The sequence below is a fragment of the Aspergillus candidus genome (assembly GCF_002847045.1).
Source record: "Aspergillus candidus strain CBS 102.13 unplaced genomic scaffold BDW47scaffold_94, whole genome shotgun sequence".
Taxonomy (NCBI): Eukaryota; Fungi; Ascomycota; class Eurotiomycetes; order Eurotiales; family Aspergillaceae; genus Aspergillus; species Aspergillus candidus.
In genome coordinates, this window is record NW_020194099.1 from 15,643 (window position 1) to 31,333 (window position 15,691).

The window sequence follows — 15,691 nt, forward strand, 5'->3', positions numbered from 1 at the left end:
TGTAAGAAAGTCTTGTATCAAATCCGTCTTGAGAACACGCTAGGAAATTGGTATTGAGCTAAGTTACAGATGTTTGCGGATGGGTATGCATAGTGAAACAGTAAGGAGAAGGGAATCAAAACATGAGTGTTGTAGTAGTAATATATGGTAACAGCTTGTTCAGCCAAGATTAAAAAGAAAGAAGATGAAGAAAATAACAAGAAGAGAAAAAAAAAGAAAAGGATAAAGAGGGAGAGTATATGAAAGGGGATATCAAAGCGTGAGGGATTGATTATATATAGAGTTGGTTTTACCCTGCCACAGAAGCATTGACGTGCTGGCAGCAGGAGTAGTGTTTTCGTCATGATTATCCCTTTGAGAAAGGGACAAAAGAATGGAATGAAAAAATGTCATAAGATGTATCACTTCGATGGCTCAGACGACGCTGACGACGATGACGACTCAGCCCGCGCTTCCATCTCCACGACGGGCTCCTTCGCGTCTTCCACGTCCTTGGTATCCTTAAGCGTCAGCTTGCGCTTGCCGTCGAAGTCGCTCTCGGAGACGAGCGTCAGCATGCGTTCGGAATGCTCGCGGCCGTACTCTAGGTCGTCGCCGCGGCTGATTGTCGTCGTTACTGTTCCGGTGCCGTTCCAGTAGGAGGGGGCTTGTGCGTGCGATAGCGGCATGTTGCTGTATGGTGTTTCGGTGTTTGTGCTGAATGATGAGAGGAGATGGGGCACAACGCGGGAGATGAGTGGTCGGAGTGTTGGGAGACAGGCGCAGATGATGCCGGTGTTGCATTCGATGGCGGACCATGCGGCCGCGCCGACGTTGTCATCTGTTGAGTTGAAAGGTTAGTTTTTATCTCTTGGTTGATGGTGGGGAGACCGTGCGGCGTACAGGTAGGGTCGGCGGACTCGGAGATCTTCTTCAAGGAGACTAGACGACAGACGCTGGTGACACAAACACTGCATGGTCTCATGTTAGCCGTTATCTTTACCCTTCCATACGGCTATAGATCCGACTTACAATCCACCGAGCGCAAAGACCGAGATCAGGGCGATCTTCTGTCTCTTCGGGATCTCCAGTCCGATCAGGGCTGGAATCGGAATGATCAAAATGGCCAAGTCGGTAGCAATGTGCATGGCCGCGTTGGAGAACCACAGCCCCTTTTGATCCAGGCAGTAGCCCGTGATGGATGGGTCCCAGAATTTGGCCACCGGAATGCAGTTGAGGAAACCGCTCAGGACCGCCCACGATCCATATGTTGCCAAAACACCTATCATGACCCACGAGATAGTGCGCATCCGGGATGTCTGGAAGACGCGATAGTACTGCAAGAGGATAGACGCCTTCGCGCTCAACAGCGCAGCATTGTAGAAGGGGATCGTGATCCAGAAGGCCTGCCACATACTGTTAGACATCGCACTGTACATTACTTCCCCCCCAAGGCTGCCTTACCTTCATCTGTTTCAAGAGGATTTCAGGTGGGATGTCGGCGCCATGCATCCCTATACCGTTAAAGGCCTCCACTATGAAGAACCCCATGAAGACGAAGGAGAACAACTGAGCTCAGATGTCAGTACCATCATGTGGGGCCGTTGGCTAGATGTGTCAAACTCATCTTACCAGCGCAATAAGAACCATCCAGTCATTGCCTTCCATGCGTTTCATCAACACCCGCCGCGTGTAGAGTCGTGCGACAACGAAAAGACATGCTAGACTTGTGAAGACGATGCTAACGGACAGTGCTTTCGCTCCTCCATGGGAGAGGTACGGCTGGACTCCGTCCCTTCGACGGAGTCCAGGAGTAGATCCCGTCATTCTCGCGTCCAAGACGGAGTCAAGTTGTGCTTCTTCTCTCGAATTCCTTCTGTCTTGCCCTAATGCTTTTGTAATCAATACCGGCCAGGCTGCCGGTGGACACAAATATGGGATAGCAACGTTGAAGCAAGCTGGTATGTATGGCCCATGCCCAGTGTTACCGAAAGAGTATATCGTTGATTACATCGCAGAGCAAAAAGGCAAGATCGGGTGGTGGGGGGACGATGGATCTATAAACCTTTCCCTTCGACCCCGGAAACGCCTCGAACTTTTGAAAGTAATTGAAACCACTGCCCTGTCAGTGAAGATCATTCTTCAATGTCTCATTGCTTTTTCGGATTGGTGGCCCGGAGCTCATGCTTAAGACATGGGCTGAGTCCAATAGGGAGAAGGGAGGCGACGAAGGGAAAAGCAAGCAAGGGAGGGGACAAATAAGCAAATGGTCAGGAAAAGCCACAGTAACCGTTTGAAAAAGACAAGTCGAAAGATCCAGATCCATGGGAATGAGATGTGAACTTTCTCTTCTCCCATTTCTTTATTTTTTTCTGATCAAGATTTTTTTTTTTCTCACTTCCTTCCATATTTGACTTTTGGGAAGCCTACTAGATTCCCCGGGGCAAGGATGATCAAGCGACCAATTCCACCCCTTTGGAGTCACTAGGGCTGTTGGCCAACGTCAATGATCAACGATAAGTGTTGTTTCCACTGTCGAGGGAACCGACCCGGACCAGTCAAGAGACAGAGAAGCATTGGTGGAGCGGGCGTTGGAAGGATCGACGACGAATCGAAACCCTTCTCGAATGACGATGTGGGGAGATCGGTGTGCATCGAGACGTCCATCCGCATACACGGACTTCTGGTCCTCATTGATTTGTTCCAATACGATCTATAAAAACATGTCTTGCGTCGAAGTAGATAGATCGTGGCAGCATGGTTGAATCCCTAGTCTCTCCAAATGCACCTGGAGCTGTCAAAGGGACTCTCCCTCGAGTAAAGCCTCAAATTGCTGCAGCAGGGATTCGAATTTTCTTCCCGAGGGCGCACCCCTGGTCGAACCAAAAGTTTGAGAGTCAACAGTGACCGGGAGACCACCTAGGCTCTCCTTCGTGACATCAGTTGTCTCGTTTCGTAGACCCCTAGGTAGTAGGAAAGGGGCTGAGGCGTGTAAGGGAATCATTCCACCCTCAAATTCGTAGGAGATTTTATAGAGTAAGGGATGCAACATCAAACCCTCGTCCCCTGTTACAAGATTGGGCACCGTCTCGCGGCACCTATGGTGTTCACAAATGGAGCATTATTTCCAATCGAATGGCACAGTGGACGATAGAACTGCGACGGAGGACCTCAGTTGGCCCCGTTAGGTTGGGCCTAGAGGATACGATATATCATATTTCTTTTTTTGGAGGACTTGTGTGGTCTGCAGGCGTGATTGCCGCCGACGTGAGCCACATTGAATAACGAACATGCAGGGGGCGGAAGTACCATGCATCAGGATCGCAAATAAGAGCAGGACACTCTGTGCGGCAAAGGCCATCAGCCCACTATGGCTCCATGTCAAACAGCATCTCATCTTGAGTCTGGAGGAGCATGGTCTGTGCGATCAGTTGACAGGTCACATTTTCGCGCCGCGGGTGTAGTGAACCCTTCAGCTTGAGGGGAGTCATCAAACAAAGTCGTAGCCATATTATCGCTTAATGGTCACACGATTGGAGGACAAACTTTTATATTGCTTGACAAGATCCAGTAGACGACCTTGGCGTGACAGTAGATACATACATAGTAGAGTTGGGTTGGGCGGGGACTGGAGGTGGAAAGTGCGAGTGGGAGTAAAGGTGGAAGTGGAGTGATAGAAAGCGTGGGCTGTGGAGTATGATGGGCTGGTCGAGTCGTGACCACTGCCATCACGGTGATCGTGGACATTAGCAAGTCGCGATTGCTATGATTGTTGTCAATTATTCAGGTAGCTTCATTAAACCATCCCCTACAGAACCATTGGATTTTGACTCTCAGCTAGCCAGATCGACCGCTCCTCTCTGTACCAGCCTAACAGCGAAGAGAAACGCCCACATTAACATGGCCGAATCGCTTTGCCGGGGTCATCATCACTTGAGCCACATTCTGTGGTAAATGATTGGGTCTGGATCCCCTTATTATGGAGCCAAGCCAATGTTTGCCAATGTCTCTCTTGGTAATAGACGGTGTATAACTAGGGGAAGTCAGGGGAGCTGGCTGAACTGATATATAGATCATTATTGTTGTGATTGACCTTGCTGACATTTGTATACTATTATTGGTGGTATTCGACTAGTTCGTGTTATGATGGGTTCACCCCAAAACGATGGGGTGCCAAAATTGGCCCTTCTTCAGTCCACATAATTCCATCTATAGGTATCTCTATCCATGGCATGAAGTACCTACCGGCAAGGTACCAACCATGCCTCTGTCTATCATTGTTGTTACCTTCGGGTCGCTCCGGTGAGAAGTGGAGTACTGTCCTTCTTATTTCCCTGTCGTCAGCAAGGGTATATATTTGAAATCTATCCATTCGGGTGGACGGGAGGTTGGTCAAGGTAGTATAGAGTCATCAATTTGATTTATTTCATCTATACAATGGATGTGTCTCGTCCAAGCAACTCTCTATCGAGGTACTTTTGGCGACGAACGGTTGAACCTGTCTTCAGACATCATGAAGCAATTATAGCATCCCGTAATTAGGCCCGGGAAGATAGCGTGGAAGGACAGTACATGAATCACAACGTCTCCATGATCATCAAGGAGGATCTCATTCGGCGGGGTTACCGAATGCATGTATCTATATCGACAAAAGCACTCCACTGAATCACATGCATTGGGTGTCTGTCGAAGTACTTCAACTGAGACGCAAGAGCCGCCCACAATAGCGTAGAGCTGAAAGGCTCCACCATCATAGTTAAACATATCTCCAGCTATCGCGGTCGGTATATTAATCGATAAATTAGGGGGCCGTCTTACGTACGACGGAGCGGATCGAGATGGAGATCATATGCATGAGCTGCAGAGTACTTGTGCATCCTTGATTTGATGACAGATAGATCGATTCCAGCGACGATCTCGCCAATGATTTTGGCTGGTTGTTACTATTTCTTCAGCTGAATAAATTTAAATATATGTGTGGTTTTAATGCATTGTTTGCGCCACCGAGAATACACAGCACCGACTTACATATCGTCCACGATCCAGCCTCACGTGGACCAGTCCTCAGATTCTGGATAACATGAAGCTGAGAACTGGACAGCCCTTCGATCTATCTGAATCCCTCTGGTACTGCTGACCGAGGAATTCACTATCCTGCGGCATCCATGGATGATGCATGCGATCATCCTGATGGATAACACTAACCAGGATCATGTCATAGATAGATAGAATTCTGCTTTTCGAGGTACCGAGTCTTGCTTCCAGAAGAGATCCCAGCCGATAGGAACAATCAAGTTGACTCGTACACTCGCTAACATGGCCATACAGATCCAGAACTGCATATGTTTGTTGTTTGTTGTTTCATCAACTAACCGGGCCGATCAAGCCGCCTCCGACGCTAAGATAAGGATCCCGCCCGCACGGACCACATAGAAAAAAAAATTCCCTGCGCTTCTTCATCCCGCATTGGATGGTGACAGTTGCTCAGGACGACAACACCCCCCACTATCCCCTCCCAACCGCCTCCCACTAAGGTTCTTTTGATCGCAGAAGGATTTGAAAAAAACAAAAATGGCGGACTCGACAGCCTCGACGCCCCCAAAGCCCGTCCACACAATCGTCCTCGATGCGGGCCCCATCTTGAAAAATACCCCGCCATTATCGACCCTACTGCAACAATGCGAGGAACTCGTCATCCCCTCGTCGGTCGTCCGTGAGATTCGCGATCCCGACGCCCGGACTCGCGTCGAGACGCTCTACCTGCCGTTCGTGAAGCAGCGCAACCCGACCCCGAAAAGTTTCCAGGTCCTGAGCGAGTTCTCGAGGAAGACGGGTGATCGATCGGTGTTGAGTAAAACGGATATTGAGGTCCTGGCGCTCGCTTACGAGATTGAGTGTGAGAGGAACGGTGGTGATTGGAGGTTGCGAAGCGTGCCGGGTCAGAAGCAGGTCAACGGAAAGCCGCCCGTCAAGGAAGAGGAAAAGAAGGCGGAAACAGAAGCAGATCCTGCATCGTCGGATGCCCCGTCCAGCAATGTTGAGGTGGACGCGGTCACGGAGGACTTGCAAAAGGCTTCGTTGGAAAATGATGACAGCCAGTCGGAGCAAAAGGAGTCCGAGGTGGCGCAGCCAGACGTGCCTGAATCGAACGAACAGGTGAACCCTTCGGATGCCCAAGAATCTCAGGAGGAAGACGATGCGTCCGACGATGATGGAGGCTGGATCACACCCTCCAACCTGAAAAAGCACCAGGTTCGTGATGAGAATGGGACAGCGTCTGTTGGACCCGGGCCGAAGGTGATGCAGGTTGCCACCATGACCACCGATTTTGCCGTAAGTGCAATCCGATTGACCTGTCGCAAGGCAAGGTAGCTGACCACGAGTGATTTTCTAGTGCCAAAATGTCTTGCTTCAGATGAACCTGAACCTGCTTTCGACGTCGACCCTGCAGAGGATCCAGCATCTCAAGTCGTTCATCAAACGCTGCCACGGCTGTTTCCTGACCACCAAAGACATGAGCAAGCAGTTCTGTCCGCGGTGTGGCAAGGACACCCTCACCCGTGTCTCCTGCACCACCCATGCCAACGGCCAGTTCACCATGCACCTGAAGAAGAACATGCAGTGGAACAACCGGGGCAACCGATTCAGCGTTCCCAAGCCCGTCGCCGGTAGTTCGAACGGGAAATGGAAAGGAGGTGGTGGCAAGGGCGGTTGGGGAACGGAGCTGATTCTTACCGAAGATCAGAAGGAGTTTACCAGAGCCACTGCGGAAGAGAGCCGAAGACAGCGAAGAGAGCACGACTTGATGGATGAGGACTACTTGCCTGGTATCCTGACTGGAGAACGCAGTCGGCAGGGTGGGCGAGTCCGGGTGGGCGCTGGCAGGAATATCAACTCCCGCAAGCGATAATGGCATCAGATGAGCTTCTGGTTTGGAGTTTGGCCCAAAAAATCTCGGGTGTCTTTTCTTTATTGATGATTATCTTCCGCTGAGGATCCTTTGGTTCTCAACCCTGCATGCTTATGATGATGGCCGATTTACGAGAGTTTATAGAATAGTCGGAACTTATGGAATACATACCCAGTTTTGGACAGGATTATTATTGAGGCTGTTGTCTTACTATTTACTAAGTAAAATTAGAGAAATACTTATGTAATATATATCATCCGAGTAATTCTTACCCAACCAGTTACCTATAAGTGGAGATAAGTAATAGACCAAAGTGATAGAGTACAGTATATTCTCTGGCTTTTATATATGGATTAGGTTATATTAGCATGAGCTAGGATGATTGGAGACCCATTGATTGTCCGTGGAGCTCAAAAGCAAGTAACAGCCCGGTTGGAGCTGAATATATAATCATGGAAAAGGCCATAGGAATGCAGCTGGACAGAATTGGGCTAAGAATGGATATTAAGAAGAGGTTTTGAACTCGTCAAAATAATTTCTGGGTATCAAACATCTTGGATGCCGGCATCATTCTCCCAATACGGCAGTCTATACTACTCACCTGACCTAACCAACTGTGGTGAGGGCACTCTCCTCAAGGCGGACGCGGATGGATCCAGCGTCTCGGAGCCTGGTTTCTCTGTTGGTCCATCAACAGGGCGAGAGTTCATCGATGATACAAACCGCTCTTCAACGCCATGGAGTTCCGGCGCTCCACAAATTTTGATATGATGTTGTTAGCTCAGAATCTCCTTGTCGACGAGGAGGCCTTATATCTCTCTATGATACTTGAACTATAGGATAATGGCCCTGTCTACTGGGTGTCTCAAGCTCCGGAAACCCTCCTTTTCCTCTCAAAGTCTCTGCAGATGAAGCCGTCTCTATTGGCAAGGATGCCTCTGGTGCGATCAAAGACATGGAATTGATGTGCCAGTTGAAAGAGTCATTGGGCAACCTATGGCCTGAGGAAGGTGCTGTGCGACCCAACCAGTACAATAAAACCCAGGAGATTCTGAAATAAGCCAAGACAGAATTCATCGATCGAGTCGCGCGCGCGGCTGCTGAACAAGCTGCATGGGCGCTTGGCCGTTTAACAAGTAAATCGTGGCGGTTTCCCGGTCATGCCTTCAATCGTCGAAAAATCCCCACCGTGCTAGAGAAGAATCTGTTGCGACAGGTAGACTCGTCTCAACCCTCACCTTTGAGAGCAATCGTTGACTAGCCCGAAGAAAGAATTCACATACGACCGAGTGCCTCAAGGCAGCTACACTGTATATACTTCGGCTGATAAGAGTACTAACTAGAGTAGGTTAGTGTTGCCTTAACCGGATGCTGAGTCACCACATGCTCTTTTTAAGCTGCGGCACCGCGCGATTCTTTTTCACTTTCTCTTCACAACCAAAGTCTCCTCTGTCCACATAGTAAGACACTGGAGGATGCTCCGATGATGATGATATGATGATGCGCATCATCCACGGCATTTAGCATGATTATGCTGGAGGCTTTCTCTAACCATCAACTGTATTCTAAATATCTACAACTTCAGTCCTCTTCGTGGGACCGTGGATGACCCAGAAAAGTCTTTCTGGTAAGCATCAAACTAGCACTGTCAAGCTTGTGACAGGTGCTTGTCTCTATTCTCCGGTGATGATGACAATTTATACCCAAAGGCAATGGCACTTTGATTTCTAGCTGTTGTCGATGATGGGTGTATTTGACTACAACGGTATCTGAGGAGAATAATTCAAACACTTGTTCTTGTTATTTTTTGCTCTTTTTTGTTCCCGGCCACTGGCAATGTGGGTCTCGCGTAACAGAGAGCTATGTCGCTGACTCTTCGCGGTTACTCTTCAAGTAGAATTTTCCAATCAATCCAATCTATTATCATAAATAAACCATGGCAAATGATTCTACGTCCACCTCGCCGTCGGCGGCGTTGCCAGTCCCTAGTCAACCCGAGTCCAAGCCGGGCGCTCCCCGGCCTCGTGCCCCTCGGCCCCCAAGACCCAATTTCAAACAGATCTATCGCTTTCCTCTTCCGATCAATGTCCATCCTCTTCCACCGCTGATCCCGCATAATCCCTTGTCGATCGTCAGCGTTCTGCTGTCTTACTTGACTTATTTCATTGCTCCGCCTCATCAGGATGTATACCCTGCCTATTTCGATGCAGACACCTCGTCCGTCCACGTCACGGACGAGAAGGCGATCCGTGCCCTCTGGGAAATGGGATTCTTCGGCAAGGGGACCTTGAGTCGCAGTGAGCCGAGTTGGCTGGGTCGGGAGAAGAAGCGGAGAGGACTCCTGGGGACCGTCGCGAGTGAAGACATGACGCGCCAACGCAGGTCCGAGCGCCGTGAGTTGAAGTTGGAGAGGGCGAGGATGGAGAGGGTCGCCGTGGAGGAAAGATTGAAGGCGGAAGCCGCCGCACGGGACGCCGCCGATTTGTCCGTTGACCACAATGCCCTGCCACCATCCGCCGATGGTCTCACGAACGGCACGGACGGCACGGCTCCGAACACAGAGAAATTCTCCTTGCGAAAAGCCAGAGAGGCCAGATTTCTAGAGTCGCGACGGCTAGCTGCGCAAGACGGGGAGGAACGTGTCGCTGATCCTGCGGGGAAGCGGCCGGCCGGTGGTAAAACCGTGCGCTTTTCTCCAGTCGTTCAGGCAAAGGAGATCACATCCGATTCGGCCGTTCATCTGCTCGATCCCATTGGGGATGAGGCTGAGCCCCTGGAACCGGCTCCGCTCCAGAATGAGGAGCATCTGCAGTTGTCCAACGAGGAGGCATTTTTCTTGGCCTACGGGCTGGGTACCTTAGATGTATACGACGGCAAGCGAAAGACTTTGCTACCGGCATCCTCTTTACTCCCGCTATTTTGCCGACATTCACACTTCCCCGCGCAAGATTCCTCCGCCGATCCGAAACCGGATGATCCCTTCCTGGTCTCATATGCCGTGTACCACCATTTCCGATCCCTGGGTTGGGTAGTGCGCTCGGGGGTGAAGTTCGGCGTGGACTACCTCCTTTACAACCGCGGCCCTGTCTTCTCCCACGCCGAATTCGCCGTTGTCGTCATTCCGTCCTATAGCCATCCTTACTGGTCTGAGACCGAGGCCCGCCGAGCGCAGTGTGACCGGAACCAGACACGCAGCTGGTGGTGGCTTCATTGCGTGAACCGTGTGCAGGCCCAGGTCAAGAAGAGCCTAGTTATCTGCTATGTGGAGGTGCCACCGCCGGGCCCTTGCGCCGCAGGGGAAGGTTCCACGAGTGACATCGGGGCCCTTCTTTCTCGCTACAGCATCCGCGAGATGGTGATGCGGCGGTGGGTGCCCAATCGGACGCGCGATTGAACGTTCGTTGCTTGGGTATACTGTATTCTATGATGTCAAACCCTTGGTAGAGAAAAGCGACCGACCTTTAGGGAAGGAACTACACCAAACTCTAAAGGATATACTAAAGAACACCGAGAGTATTAGCAGAAGGGAGATTCTCAGGTCCTGTCGACATAGACATGCACGCGTCCGTCTGTATTTGTAGAGATGCGCAAACCTAAACTGAGACTGCGTTGTGACTGGTCCTGGTACGTAGTACCGTCTCAAAGGGACCATTACACGAACCTATCCCCTGTTGCCACCGCCATTTGATTGGCACATACTCATATTGCCCTGTAGAACCAATAAACTGAGTATCAAAACAAGCTTGAGATCAATCTACAGCACCGTCTATTGTTTGCGATGTGATATAGTGGAGCCTTAGGTGTAAGGCTTGGCCCGTCCCAAACCGGTAATATTGCACATCACGTGCGGGACGCGTTTCGCGTTTGGCGAAACCCCCAAGCAGATCCCAACCGCTTCTGCGGAGTAGAATTTCCCCCCAGCCTGTCTGACAACAGCAAAAAGCGCCCTCCCGATGATGCAAATTCTTGATTGCGGTGTCAGGTACTGCAAGTGAAGGTGATCATGGAAACTCAGGATGACAGCCTGGACATTGTGAAATTACAACGCGTCGCGCTGGGCTTGGTGAGTGTCACCTTTGTCGGTCTGGTGCCGAGCCTGATCTGGATGGGCGACTAACCGACACTGGTTCATACATCTAGGATGTTCCACCATCACAACATCTCTTGAATGAGCTTGAGGTGACTGAGGACCTGCCTTCGGACACCGTCGACCACGGACGCCGCCACATTTCGCATGAGAGCGTGCCGCTTGCGAGCCAGGAGGCCACACGGAAGTCCCCGACGCATCAACCCCATTCGCCGTCCCCCGAACAAGGACCCGACATTCGCCCTCGAGACTCTCAGCATCTGAGAATGGACACGGCAGACTCGATGCCGTCGGATACGCAGGTGATCTCGCAATCGGTCTACGACGACGTGATACGGCAGAACAAGGAGGCGGCCACCACGGCGGCGTTCGATAGCAACCTGGGGGATCGTGCGACACTCATGACTCTGCATGAGGGAGATAGTGGCCATCTTGATCTCTTGTCGGGTTTCGACGCCACCAATATCGATTCGACTAATCTGGAAGATAACGATGACCAGAGCAGCTCCAAGCTAGGGGAGTCGTCTCCTATGGTCTACCAGCCAAACCTCTTCCCCGAATCACAACGGTTCCTATCGAAGACTCCGGCATCGGCTGCGAAGCTGGGTCCCCCGGGTACCCCTGCAACTGGAACCCCCTGTGCCTCGCGAAATCCGCTGGCGGCGAACGTTGAATCGAGCGGGGGGATTATGGCCCTGAGCCAGGTTTTTAGAGCAACTCAGGTCCCGTCCTCGCCGTTGGTCAATGGGCAGCTATCAGAACCGCTGTCTGAACGGCCATCGCCTAATCTTCCGATCCAGAACCATGCGCCTTCGCATGGCCTGTCGTCCCCGTTGCATAACCTCGCGGCCACCTTTCCGCAAGACTCGTCGGAGCCACACCTACACTACATCACTATGAAAGAATCGCAGTCTCGCCGCGACAAGGCCATGCAAGAGAGAATGGCCCGGTCGGCAGAAATTGTTTACTCGGAGGACCAGAGCGACGGCGAATTCGATAAAGAACCTAGCTTCGTCGAACAGCTGCGGAGACAGAAGACGATAGATGCGGAAACTACAGCGCAGTTCGCCGGCCTCACGGCGCCTGCGAGGTCACCGAGCCAGCGGAAGCGACCCGCCAGTATGCGTGGCATGTCACCGAGTGGGCGGCCCGAGCGACGGAAGTGGCCGGTGCCGCCTGTGCCCACGGCCTTTGAGGATGACATGCAAGAATGCGCCGCTGCTCCCGTCGTTGGAGTTGCCAGTGAAGAAGAAACAGAACAGGAAGAAGACTTGGTCCCGCCAGTACCTCGGTCTCAAGATCCCGACCCTTCAACCGAGGAAGATAAAGAAAATTGTCTGGACAATTCGCAAAACCAACTTGATGGTGCGGGCAGCGCTCACGGCCGGCTGTCTCAGGTCCTTGATCTATATGAGAGCTCAAACAATAACCCCAGACAACCAGTAGCGGAGTATGTGCATCCGTTTTCAAACTCCCAGGAACCCACTGCAGATGAAACTTGGAATGGAGCTGGTCGGTCATCCCAGGTATTGGTTGTGAAAGATTCTCAGAGATCTCCAGAGCCTCAAGATGTCGATGGCCTTGAAAAGGCCGCCGTAGACGGACCGTGGAACGGTAACCAGGTCCTCAACTCTGGTTCACGACACCATGCTAGTCCTTCGAAGACCACGCCGTCACCTACGAAAAACCTTGGCATCCAGTCATCTCCTCCCTCCGAATCTCAACGCAGCCGAGTCTCATTCAGGCTTGACGATCACAACACCACAGCACGGGCCAGGTCACACTCCGCCGGCTCGGATGTTGGTGCCTCAACCAGGCTTCGGGTTCCAGCCACCCAGGAAGACAATGGAGACTGGCAGAGCATTCCCGCTACGCAAAACCACACAATCCCCATCGGTAAAGTGCAAAAACGAGACCTCGGAGAAAAGTCGTCGTCAATGCCATCTCGTGTTGCCGAGACACCCATCCAACGCCCAGGGAGCTTCGGCGATGCTGTGCCGTCGACGAGGGTACCGGAGACGAGTCCTAGCCGCTTCCCTAGCCAGGCTTGGGCCGTTGACGGGAACAACGATGCCATGGATCAAGAGGACGACGACCTACCCCCTGTTTACGTTGCCACGCACGAACGAGCTAGTCGTTCCCAGCCTCTGTTTTCGGATAGCTCCTCACCCGCGAAAGACTATTTCCATTCAAAGATATTCTCCAGCCCGAGTGGAAGACAGCGCAGGGCACTCACCGAGATTGCCGCGGATGTCTCGCCCTACGCTGATGCTGGTCGTTTTGACGTCGATATCAACATATTATCGACAGACGATCGAGATTTCAGGGCCGCAGTCGCAATGTCACCAACCCCAAAGAAGAAACGTCGTGGGAACGATGGACAGGGTCTTTATGCATCGGATCCTATCGTCCCAGTCACCCCTCGTCCGTCTGCCTTCTTCCCTCCTCCTCATCGAAATCGTATCCCGGAAGAGGGTGAGCAACAGCCGACAGAACCGGCAAAGAAGCTGCAGGCTGTCTTGGAACGGCGCACGAACCCTACACGGCAAGCTGATACCATGTGGGATATCGACGACTCGCCTCAATTCCATGTCTCGCGTAAGGACCGGGCGAGGAATCTCGGTCGCTCTCATATCCCGAGACAGCGATTTCCGAAGGAGCATAAGCCTCAGAAGGCAGATGTGCAACCTACGGCGATGGGTGATGCTGAAGAGCCTATTCCTGTCCGGGATCAACCACGCCATGGAGCTGTCAATGAAGGGTCGAAAGAGGCAGATTCCCGGCCAGTTCCCACGCGTGAGCCCAAAAAGTCTGCGCCCTCCCATAAAAAGCCACAGAATAAAACTGCTGCCGAGGAGCCTAGAGAAACAAGGATCCTCGATGCTGCAAAGCGCAAACGTGCAGATACTACACCTGTCAATGTAAATCCACGCAGTGAAATCACAGTGGAAGAACCGAAAGAAACAACGGCTCAAATGACCACGCGCGAACCTCAGGAGCCAACTCCCATTTCGGAAGAGCCACGGAAGGAATTCTCTGTCAAGATAAAACCAACCATGAAATCTACCCCAGAAGACCCTGTCAGGACAGCTGCGTCCTCAAGGCAGGAGGAACAAGTCCCTAGCGGGAGCAATGCACCGATTGCGTTCAATCAGGTTCTTGCTCCCTGGAGTGGGCCAAAGCGGGCGTATTACCCTGCAACATGTTTCGGAAAGCCATTCGGAACCTCACAGTCTCGTTATTTGGTCAAATTCGAAGATAGCATGCCTATCGAGGTGCCGCTTGGCGCAGTCAAACGGCTGGAGTTACGGATTGGCGATGCTGTGAAAGTCGACGTACCCAACGTTCCCAAGGTCACACATATCATCCGAGGCCTCGAAAACAGACTCAGTGGCGACGAGCTCGCGAAGGAATCTGCCAGTGGTACGATCCCGGTAACTGACATCTATGGCCACTCGACTCTACTGCTGGGTCCAAAACAGCGCAAAAGCCTACCAAACGGGGGCCTTCCAGGTCCTGAAAATATTGTCAAGGTCCCGATATCCCGGATATACCTGGACACGATCTTGTGGAACCAGCTCAAGGACAGGCAGTATACCTACACTTCTGTATCAAAGCAAGTGGAGTCGGGCCTCCACACACCTTCCGACAGACACATGACGCCAGCGTCCCCCAGTACACGTCTGTCCCGCAGCATTCGCTTCTCAAGCGGCCTGTTCACCGGGATGGTCTTTGCGGTCTCGTACGGCGAAAACGCCGACACCAAGTCCCGCATAGTGAAGATGATTCTAGAAAACGACGGACGCATCCTACACGACGGCTTCAACGAACTATTCGAGCTCCCATCCAACGCCCCTCTCGCCACCCCAACAAAATCACCTGCTTCAATCACCAGCGGCAACAGCAACCAGTTCCGCCTCACCAGCGGCGCCGAAGACGTCGGGTTCGCCTGCCTTATAGCTGACAAGCACTCCCGCCGGCCGAAATACATGCAAGCGCTAGCCCTCAACCTCCCCTGTCTCTCAGACCGCTGGATCGAAGACTGCGTTGCGCACAACCGGATCGTCGAATGGGAGATGTACCTACTCCCAGCGGGCGACTCGTCCTACCTAAACGGGGCCACCAAATCCCGCTTCCTCGCTCCATACCCAGCAGCCAAGGCCCGGCTTTCAGACACGATCGCCGCGCGACCGAGCTTCCTAAGCGGCCAGTCGGTCCTCATCGTCATGGGCCGCGGCAAAGCCGACGAGGAGCGACGCAAGACCTACCTCTTCCTGACGTACGCGCTGGGCGCCTCGCGTGTGGAGCGCCTACCGGACGTCAAGTCTGTGCGAGTCGCCTGCGAACAAGGCGCTGGGTCCGGCGCCGGCTGGGACTGGGTCTACGTCGACAGCGAGGAGAAAGCCTCGGCGATAGGCTCCTTGCTCGGGCAGTCCGTGCCGGGTTCGCAGCAATCGCAGTCCTCCCAGTCGCAGCGGCCCAGGAAACGCAAGCGGTCTGGCTTTGCGGGATCTTTCGCTAGTGATAATGACTCGGGTGGAAATACCAGTGTCAGGGTCGTGAGCAATGAGCTTGTCTGCCAGAGTTTGATTCTAGGGAGGTTGTTGGCGCAGTAGCATTAACATTGCTTGAGTCGTTTGTTGTTTTTCTTTTCTTTTTTTCCTTTTAATGATTTCCCCATCATGTGAGAGTCTAACTGGATGTTGGAGTCGGCA

The 15,691-nt window shown here is 52.2% G+C and overlaps 3 protein-coding genes across 3 annotated transcripts; 2 read left to right on the forward strand and 1 right to left on the reverse strand.

Moving 5' to 3' along the window:
- Nucleotides 1-16: 16 nt before the first annotated feature.
- On the reverse strand, nt 17-1,955 carry BDW47DRAFT_95713 (uncharacterized protein). Its single transcript, XM_024820311.1, has 5 exons — nt 1,612-1,955; nt 1,444-1,548; nt 1,012-1,385; nt 883-950; nt 17-820 (listed from the first exon to the last, which is right to left on the reverse strand). The coding sequence occupies exons 1-5, from the start codon at nt 1,804-1,806 to the stop codon at nt 402-404; spliced, it is 1,161 nt and encodes a 386-aa protein (XP_024667396.1). The 5' UTR covers nt 1,807-1,955; the 3' UTR covers nt 17-401.
- Nucleotides 1,956-5,473: 3,518 nt separating this feature from the next.
- On the forward strand, nt 5,474-7,072 carry BDW47DRAFT_114046 (rRNA-binding endoribonuclease). Its single transcript, XM_024814562.1, has 2 exons — nt 5,474-6,312; nt 6,374-7,072. The coding sequence occupies exons 1-2, from the start codon at nt 5,551-5,553 to the stop codon at nt 6,887-6,889; spliced, it is 1,278 nt and encodes a 425-aa protein (XP_024667397.1). The 5' UTR covers nt 5,474-5,550; the 3' UTR covers nt 6,890-7,072.
- Nucleotides 7,073-8,825: 1,753 nt separating this feature from the next.
- BDW47DRAFT_121263 (uncharacterized protein) lies at nt 8,826-15,592 on the forward strand (the record flags this gene model as incomplete). Its single annotated transcript, XM_024815599.1, has 7 exons — nt 8,826-10,255; nt 10,650-10,677; nt 10,872-10,967; nt 11,030-12,418; nt 12,455-12,598; nt 12,641-13,343; nt 13,656-15,592. 7 exons carry the CDS (start codon nt 8,826-8,828, stop codon nt 15,590-15,592), a joined length of 5,727 nt encoding a protein of 1,908 aa, XP_024667398.1.
- Nucleotides 15,593-15,691: the final 99 nt, after the last annotated feature.